At 33.4% G+C, this 9337-nt stretch overlaps 1 protein-coding gene across 1 annotated transcript; it reads left to right on the top strand.

Annotated features, from left to right (window-relative positions):
- The first annotated feature begins 651 nt into the window (after positions 1–651).
- spata4 (spermatogenesis associated 4) lies at positions 652–8570 on the top strand. The gene is made up of 6 exons (XM_061726014.1): positions 652–834; positions 1426–1555; positions 3505–3623; positions 5934–6154; positions 7287–7397; positions 8476–8570. Exons 1-6 carry the CDS (start codon positions 740–742, stop codon positions 8568–8570), a joined length of 771 nt encoding a protein of 256 aa, XP_061581998.1. The 5' UTR covers positions 652–739.
- The last annotated feature ends 767 nt before the right edge of the window (positions 8571–9337 follow it).

The raw sequence follows: 9337 nt of genomic DNA, 5'->3' as shown, positions 1-9337 counted from the left end.
GTTAGTCTTACAGATATGTTTGCATAATACTAGTGGGTTCAAACATTATTATATGTAAGCACATATTTCTTTTATATGTATATTTATATATTTATATTTTATATGTTTATATGCAGTATCTGAATTATTGGTTTAAAAAAAGACATAGGAACATGTAGTATTATTATTATTATTATTATTATTATTATTATTATTATTATTGTTTTTATCATCATTATTTTTTATTATTATTATTATTATTATTATTATTATTATTATTATTATCATTATTACTATTATTAGTATTATTATCATCATTATTATCATCATTATCATCATCATCATTATTATTATTATCATTACTATTATTATTATTATCATCATCATCGTTATTATTATTATTATTATTATTATTATTATTGTTATTATTATTAGTAGTAGTAGTAGTAGTAGTAGTAGTAGTAGTAGTAGTAGTAGTAGTAGTAATAGTATTGGCTTGTAATGGATAGTATTTTCTGATCGTCCGCTAGAGGGCGGTAGAGTAGCTCTATTCATTTATGCGGGCCCTAAACCGGCTGGTATCGCGTTGAACTGTCGTTGTCCTGGAAACGTAAACAAAACAAAGAAGAGATGCCACCTGGGAAGGTTAAGAGCATTACATTATAATAGCTTATCAACTACCACCAGATACTTTTTAAAAACTAAGCATGAGAGCAGTAATTCATGTCTAACGTCCTAACAGGAGCTGATCAGACAGAACATGAACCAACGCAGCAGAAACACAGGGCTGGCCAGAGAAGTCTTCAAATGGCTGCACACCTTCAATCTGTCATTGTATCCCAACAATGTGCGCAGGTAAACAAACACAAACAAACAAACATAAAGCTCAACACTTAATTTACCCATTATATCAATATTTATACTGCTTGTCTATATTATGTTAAAGAGTACAGAAACACGGTGTGTTGACGTCCAAAATGTAATAACTTTGTCATTTCATTTTGTAATAAAGCAGCATTTTGTAAAAAAAACTGCCCCATTTTGTAATACATTTTGCCACATTATGTAATAAGTTATTGCAAAAATATATGTATAATACTCCAAATATAACTTTGCCTATTTGAAGTTTGGAATTATATAGGCCAATAACAAACAAATAAACTATGCTTTAGAATTGTTATTACTTAATCCACCATGTTATTACATTTTGTAGAGAATACAAAAGTTGCAAGTGCATTTTGTAATAATCTTCTCAAAATGTAATAACTTATTACATAATGCGGCAAAATGTATTACAAAATGCGTTGGGGTAGTTTATTAGAAAATGCGGCAGTTTATTACAAAATGCGGCTTTATTACAAAATGCGGCTCAACGCGGTGCTTTCCAATGATTTCCAATGTTGTGCAATATATACTCAGCCTGTTATCCCTATTTTTCATTTCCAGAGATTTTTCCAATGGTTACCTTATGGCAGAGATATGTTCTCATTATTACCCCCGAGACTTTGCTTTGCATTCATATGACAAAGGCGTTTCAGTCTGTGCCAAGCTGAAGAACTGGAACTGGATACAGCAGGTAACAAGAAGCAGGAATCCAACACTATAATGAGCCGTGAAGAAATACCTCTTCATTCTGTTCAGCCGGCCTGGGCCTGAAATAGAAACATGGCTAAGTTTGTCACACTGTTCATTTGTTCACAACAAGAGGTACCAACTCCAAAATTGAAATAGATATTTGGTGCCACAGCCTATATCCTATCATTAATTTCCTGTTGACATGTGGCCAAACTCACTCGATTTCTTCCTCTAAAGTGGGAAAAGTATCAAAATTATGTTTGTTCTGTGTAGGAGAAACAATGTTTTGATACTTTAGTTGTAGTCAGTACTCGAGTTGTTAAAAAAAATCAGGGGGGATGGTGGATTTTATCATATTAGGGACAGATAATTTGAGCTGATTACAAATAATGTAATATAATACAAATAATGGCACTGACCAAAACACCTGCAGAAATACTGCCGGAATGACATAGCAGCAGTTAAATGCAGCCTTCTGTAAGCTTTAAATATCCACTGGGCTTACATCAAGTACATCAAAACATAAAAAATAAAAACAGTTTTCTGAACTTATCAATATGACTCTGTCCTTCACAGGATAAGTAAAATGGATCACTGCAAAAACTCAAAATCTTAACAATAATATTTGTCTTATTTCTAGTTAAAATGTCTCATTTTAGTAAAAAAAATCTCATTACACTTAAAACAAGACTCATCACTGCAAAAAAACAACAATTTTCACCTGTTTCAAGTAGATTTTCACTTAAAATAAGTAGAAAAATCTGCATGTGGAACAAGATTTTATTGCTTGTAATGAGAAGATAAATCTTGTCCCATTGGCAGATTTTTTCTACTTATTTCAAGTGAAAATTTACTTGAAACAGGTGAAAATTGTCAAATAAGTTATTTTTCTGGTGTTATTTTTCTGGTGATGACTCTAAATGTTGAAATAGCAGTAAAACCACATTTATTGATGAAATGACATAAGGGATGGAAAGGGGGGATGGCAGTTTTACAGGGGGGATGATTTTGACCGTTTTTATTTCAGGGGGGGATGCCATCCCCCCTCATCCCCCCTCAACTCGAGTACTGGTTGTAGTTCTCTGAAAGCTTAATCTAACAGTAGCATAAATTCAAGAGCTTTGATTAAGGGTATTGCATTTTACTATTATATTCAGGTACATAGCCTAAAATCTCAAAAAATGTAAATGAATACAGCAAAGTCTGAATGAAAATGTATCTTTTTTTCTGAAGAAAAAGAGGAAATAGTGAAATCTAAAGTTGGGTCTCTGAGGAACTAATGCATGTCAGACTGAGACAGTTGATCATGCAGTTATGAGACGTGCTTCTGTCTGTGTGTAGAGGCGTTCTCAAACAGCCTGTTCTAGTAAAACAGCGTATTAATAACACAGCAAGTCACGTCATGTGTCATTACCACGACTTTCGTGTTTACACATCCAACATGATGCTTGCTCATCACGCCAGGCATTTATGTGTGCAAGAAATGCAATTCCAAATAGGAGTTTGGTTAGTAAGATAATGATGTTTGGCATTATGTTTTGTTCACTTTTTAATTAATTCCACTTTGAATAAGAAGCTAAATAAAATTACCGTTCCCAGCTGCTTAAGTAATAGCTTGTATTTACCGATAATCCAATCCTACACTGATGAACACTGTTTAACTGCAGATAGCTCTGTGCTGAATTTTTTAAGGATGTAATGAACATAAAATATGCAACCAAGACATCATTTTTAATGTAGTGTAACATTGTGTAGAATTGCACTCAGTCAGTGTCAGAAATCAGTTTTGCACCAGCTAGGCACAGAAAGCCAATTCATTCCTGACAAAAAAGCCCGATATGCCCCAGCAGAGACTATGAAACATGAATCCTTCATGATAAAACTCTCCAGTAGTCGTGAAGTGGTTTCCTTCTCCATCCAAGTGATCAGTTCAAGTGTTTCTTGTTCCAGTCATTACAAAAGCATCGTCTGCACTTGAGTAAAGACGCCGTCGAAGGAACCATCCACTCTAAACCAGGAGCAGCTGAGCTGTTGCTGCAGGAGGTTTATACCTTGTTGACTAAATCCAGGTAAGATTATTGCTTGATTTGATTTTGATTTGAAGATTTTATTTCAAACGTGCAAAAAAGAGTACAAAAAAGTAAAAAATAGAATACAAATATATATACATATATACACAAATCAAGGCAAACAAAAGAAAACAAAACAAACGCCCAGCATTTAGTTGTGCTACTATGTATGTACTAATAAAAGTAATTATAATGCATATTATTACATTATCATTACTTTACTATAATACTACAATATAATACAGAACAATAGACAGCAATGGTATAACAATATACTTGAATAACTATATAAGAGTAGATATGCTATATATACACTGGTTCATATATTTACCTCCAATTATATACATAAAAATTACTATAAATCTATACATCGACATATCTAAATATATCATAAATCAATATATATTAATAGAGATATAGACACACAAATACTGTACGTATAATACAACTCAATATATCCCTATACATACCTACATATAACATATCTATATCCATAATATACATCTATATATCTACATATATTAATAAATGTACATATCTACTATTCACATCTGTATTTTGATTAGAATGTTTCTTTTAATCTTTTTTTAAATTGTGATATGTTTTGACTTTTTCTTAGCTCCATGTTCAGGCTGTTCCACAGTTTTACTCCATAGTTTACATTTTGATGGTTTGGATACTGTAACGGTTTAACTATTTTTTTTGTTTTTAGTACTGGCACTTTTTTCTTTAAACATCTGTCACGATGAGCAGCCGTGGCGGTGAGTTATTTACACGGAGCTTACAGAGCTGTCTAAAGCCCTGCCCTGAATAAGACCCCAAATCCTGACGGCTTAAAGAGGAGTTGTTGCAGATGTTGGGCAAACAGAGCGAAGAGAAGGAAGTTTTAAACCATTTCTGTCCTTGGTCATCATCAGTCACGTGAGCTCCTTGGAACATAAAACACACTGGAAATTTAGAAATGCACACGCACGTCCAGCCTCGGCTTCTTTACGCAGATTTGTAGACGGTATGAGCAGAAAGAAACTGCAGAAAGGGTAAGAAGAGTGAAGGAGGAGAGTTTTCTGGACATGTTACTGTGAAGCGCCCTGATTATCAAACTGTTGGCTGTTTTTCCAATAACGGTTCATTTGTAGCTTTGCTACAACTCCATACATGACATCGTCAGCTCAGCTGCCTGAGATGATGCTGCACTTCCACTTTTCCAACAGTCTGTTAAATGATTTTTCATCAGTACTTAAGTTTACTGCAACAATATAAATTCCCTTATTGGATTAGTAAAGTTTTACTAGGCCTGTGTTGAAAAAAATCGATTTTCCGATTCTAAATCGATTCTCATATTAATTCCTCAAAATTGATTTGTATGTCTAAAGATCAATTTTTTTTTTCATCATTACAACTTTTGGTATTTTTTTGTTTACGCCCAAAAAAGGAATGTTTTCTTGGACACAAGAATAACTGGTGCCATTTTTTTTGCTTTTAAAAATGTTTAAAGGTATGAAAACATTAACGTTTTCAGTTATAATCGCATAATTTGTCTATATTTCATTACTTTATATACTGTCTTGGGGTTACATTTGCATAAAATGCTAAAAACCAAATTCTCAAAAATTAAAAACCGAAATAGACCGAAAATGGAAAAAGTTCAAACGGAATGTGGAAAAAAATAAAACCGATTTGATCCTTCTCTGTTTCCTGCCCTGGATCTGTTTGGTAATTCTGACCCACACAATGTTTCAGAAAGCAGTTCTATCAGCATTCTGGGAGGTGATTGGTCCTTACAGCATCATTAGCTGCAATACTTGCTGTTGAATCTCAATATAATACTAGTATTAATATGTTGCAGAACTACAGTCATATAATTCATGCAACAGCTGAAAAAACAGTTTTAATAACACTAACCCAAATCAATATCGGAATCGGATCGAATCAAATCTTGATAATCAATTCTGAATCTTAAGAATCGGAATCGAATCGATTCTTGACATTTGAATCGATCTCTAGCCCTAAGTTGTACTCAAGTTCAAATTTAAAAATTAATTCATATCTTTATACAGCCAACTCTATAAATTGACTTAAATCCTGTGAGTAAATGGGTGCTGTTTATGTAACTCTCAATAGTGTAACAGTGGTAAAGGTTTCATTGCTGCATTTCATCATGATGAGAAGCTCAGATAGTGTGTTGGAAGAAACACATAACTATTTGCCAAGAGAAAAATCTAAAAATACCCTCATGTAGATGGATTAAACAACCCTAGGTAATTAGTATTAATTAGCTTCTTCTTCTTTTTTTTAAATGTATCCTTTCAGCATCAGTGATGTTCAGCATCGAGCGTCAGACTTCACAGATCGAGAGTATCAGGCGATGCTGCCCTCGCTGGCTCGCTCCACGGCCACGACGGCCATCAAGAACAATCTGAAAATGACAGAAATCATCGTCAACCCCGACACCAGAACCAACCAGAGGAAAGTAGAAACCATCCTCCGCAGATACCAGGAGAACAGAGCAGCGGAGAAGCTGCTCAACCCAGGTGGGTCTTCCTCTCAGATGAATGAATGAATGAATGAATGAATGAATGAATGAATGAATGAATGAATGAATGAATGAATGAATGAATGAATGAATGAATGAATGAATGAATGAATGAATGAATGAATGAATGGTCTTTATTTCGGTCTTGAGCCTTGTACAAGTTAAGCCATTTTTACAAAACAAAAAATGTAAAATAAACATTGCTTTTGCCGAAAAGGTGTAGCTGAAGCCGCAGCTTCTAAGACCCTTTTTATCTTGTGATCAACTTAAATCTGAGACATTAGCATTAATCCATGAAAAACAAACAATGCATAAAGAAGTCAAAAAATAAATAAGACAAAATATAAAATTGACTTTTTACATTCTAGAATGTTTTTGATAATATACTTTATAGTTATAGTGTTTTATATTTATTTACAATATTTTCTTTAAGCATTTTCTTGAACTTGTAGATAGAACTGCACATTTTTAGGTCGTTGTCACAACTATTCCATATTTCTCTTGCCTTAATTGATGTCCATCTCTTTTTAATATTTGTTCTTACTGTCGTCGTCTCAAACATGAGTTTCCCCCTCAGGTCATAGCGGGTTTCTTTTATTTGGAACAAATCCTGAATGTAGTTTGGAAGCAGTTTCTGCTGGACTTTAAAGGCAAATAAAACAGTTTTCTGCTCTACTATGTCATGGAATTTTAGAGTATTATATTTAATAAAGAGATTATTTGTTGGTTCATTATAGTCAGATCTATTAATTATCCTTAAAGCTCTTTTCTGCAATAAGAAAATAGGGTTTGTATTTGTTTTATAGGTGTTACCCCATACCTCCACACAATAAGTCATGTATGGAACTATGAGTGAGTTATACATCAAAAACTGTGCTCTTTGACAGAAGATATCATTTGTTTTACTTAATATTGCTAGGGTTTTAGACATTTTTGATTTTACACTATTTATATGTGATTTCCAGCAAAGTTTATCATCAATTATTACCCCCAGGAACGTATTTTCGTATACTCTTTCTATTTCCATACCGTCCATACAGATCAGGTGTAAGAGGACCCCCCTTCATTTAATCAGGATTTATGTGGCCTCTGTGCCTTTTATTTTTGACATTTTTCTCCGTCTGTTCCAGGATGTTTTCAAGTAAAGTCTGATCAGCGTCAGCCGGCAGCTAAATATCCCAAACCACACAACCCGAAGGATGTCGTCGTTGACAGGCCTTCAGGTGGAGGAACAGCTTCAAGTAAGCATGGAATCGTGCATCTTCTCTTTCTTTTTTTTTTTTTTAGATATATCTATTGAGGGCAATGGAAAAAATAAGATTTACAATAACAATAGAAATATCAATATTTTCCCCTTTTTTAACTTTTCATAACAATAATTAAACAAAAATGAATACATAATAATAATAAGGCAAGGCCAGGCAAGTTTATTTGTATAGCACAATTCAACACAAGGTAATTCAAAGTGCTTTACTTCAACATTAAAAGCGGCAAGACATAATTAGACAGTAAATAACAAATAAAATGAAATAAAATTATGAGAAAAGAAGGTAAAATAATAAAAAGCACAAGTTGCTGAAAACTAAGGGCAGTAGAGTACTGCAGGTACATTTCATTCGCAGTTTTCAGAAAGTATTTAATTTAAGAGTACGCTTAAATACCAAAAAAAGGAAATAAAATGATAAGAAAAGAGGTAAAATAATAAAAAGCACAAGTTGTTAAAAATAAGGGCAGTAGAGTAAGAAATATAAATAATATTTATAATATATTAATGTACTGTATTAATGAAATATACACATCATTCAAAACCATTTAGCTTCTTTTCACATATGCATAACAATACTGGAGCAAATGAATAATAGAGTAAATAATCACGTCCAGAAAAACACATTCTTTAATGCAGTAGATGAATCAGATCATTAGCTCGTCAAATAAAGGCAAAGAAATCCAAAAAGGGTCCCCAAATAAGGTCAAAGTTCCTAGGTTTTTTTTCTAACAGAATACAATATTTTTTCTGGAGTGCTATATATGATACAAGTTCATTGATCCACTGTTTGGGTGCTGGGGATTTTTCTGATTTCCAGTTTTTGAAAAATACAATTTTTTGCCGTAGTGCCTGCAAGCAGAATGAAGTTCTTTTCATGATAAGTCATATTTAGTGAACTGATATCTTTTCTTAACAGTTTGCATTTAGATGTAGCCGTGTTTCTGGTAAATAAGGGAAGCTAATATATAGAATCTTAACACTAAATAAACCTGTATCTCATTCTTGGTGGACGAACTGAACATATAGTATTGATTGATGTCCTGTTATTCCAGAGTTGTGCTGCGTGTCCACCGGGAGGGAGGCCGGCTCTCGCTGTACGCTGATAAAGGTGCATCAACCTGTCAAACCCTCGCAGGTTTACTCTTAAAGGGAAGCGAACGCATCACCTGTCCTTTCACCGCATCTCAGAATGTGTCACAGTGTCTTGATGTGATTCAATAGTCATTCAAAGCTAATCCTGTCTCTGTCCTGCTTCTCTCCAGTGTTAACTGTAATCTGTTTAGAAAGAGAGATGATGACGTCACTGTTATGTATATTGTTCATGTTGTGTTACAGAAATAAAGAAATAAAACAGCTGGGATAGTCTGTAAGTTGGTATAGAAGATGGATGGATGGATGTGCGGTACCAGGCCTCCGTCGTCACATTCTCACAGTGCCAGAACAACTTATTACTGTAACATCTCACTTACAGGAAATGTTTTATGACAGAGAGGGGAGGTGTAATTTAAGGGCTACTCTAAATTTTAGGACTCGTAGAACATGAAAACAACATTGAAAGGATTTTCTATATCAGTCAGTGGAGTTAAACTATGGAACAGAATGGATTCAGAATTAAAACAAAGTCCAAACATGAACCAGTTTAAAAACAAATGAACAAAACAAAATATTTAGTGGCTTTAGGGGCCTGATATAACACTATTAGGGTGAATGGGTAGATTTGTTTATATTTATGTACAGAAATGGGCAGCTAATTATATGTGTATGTATGCATGTGTATATATATATATATATATATATATATATATATATATATGTAGGTTTATATGTGTGTATGTGTGTGAATACTTGTGTAAGTAGATATATAAATAGATATAGAGCAGATGGAGTTAATAAAGAGATTGTAGGGTTGTGTGA

Source organism: Cololabis saira, chromosome 7 (genome assembly GCF_033807715.1).
Source record: "Cololabis saira isolate AMF1-May2022 chromosome 7, fColSai1.1, whole genome shotgun sequence".
Classification (NCBI taxonomy): Eukaryota; Metazoa; Chordata; class Actinopteri; order Beloniformes; family Belonidae; genus Cololabis; species Cololabis saira.
The sequence above is the reverse complement of the archived record's forward strand: the minus strand, read 5'-3'. Positions and strand labels throughout refer to the sequence as shown.

Coding starts and splice junctions, on each gene's coding strand:
- spata4 (XM_061726014.1), top strand. CDS start 740: ATGAACCAACGCAGCAGAAACACAGGGCTGGCCAGAGAAGTCTTCAAA. Junction 6,155..7,286: donor GGAGAAGCTGCTCAACCCAG/GTGGGTCTTCCT, acceptor CGTCTGTTCCAG/GATGTTTTCAAGTAAAGTCT. Junction 7,398..8,475: donor AGGTGGAGGAACAGCTTCAA/GTAAGCATGGAA, acceptor CTGTTATTCCAG/AGTTGTGCTGCGTGTCCACC.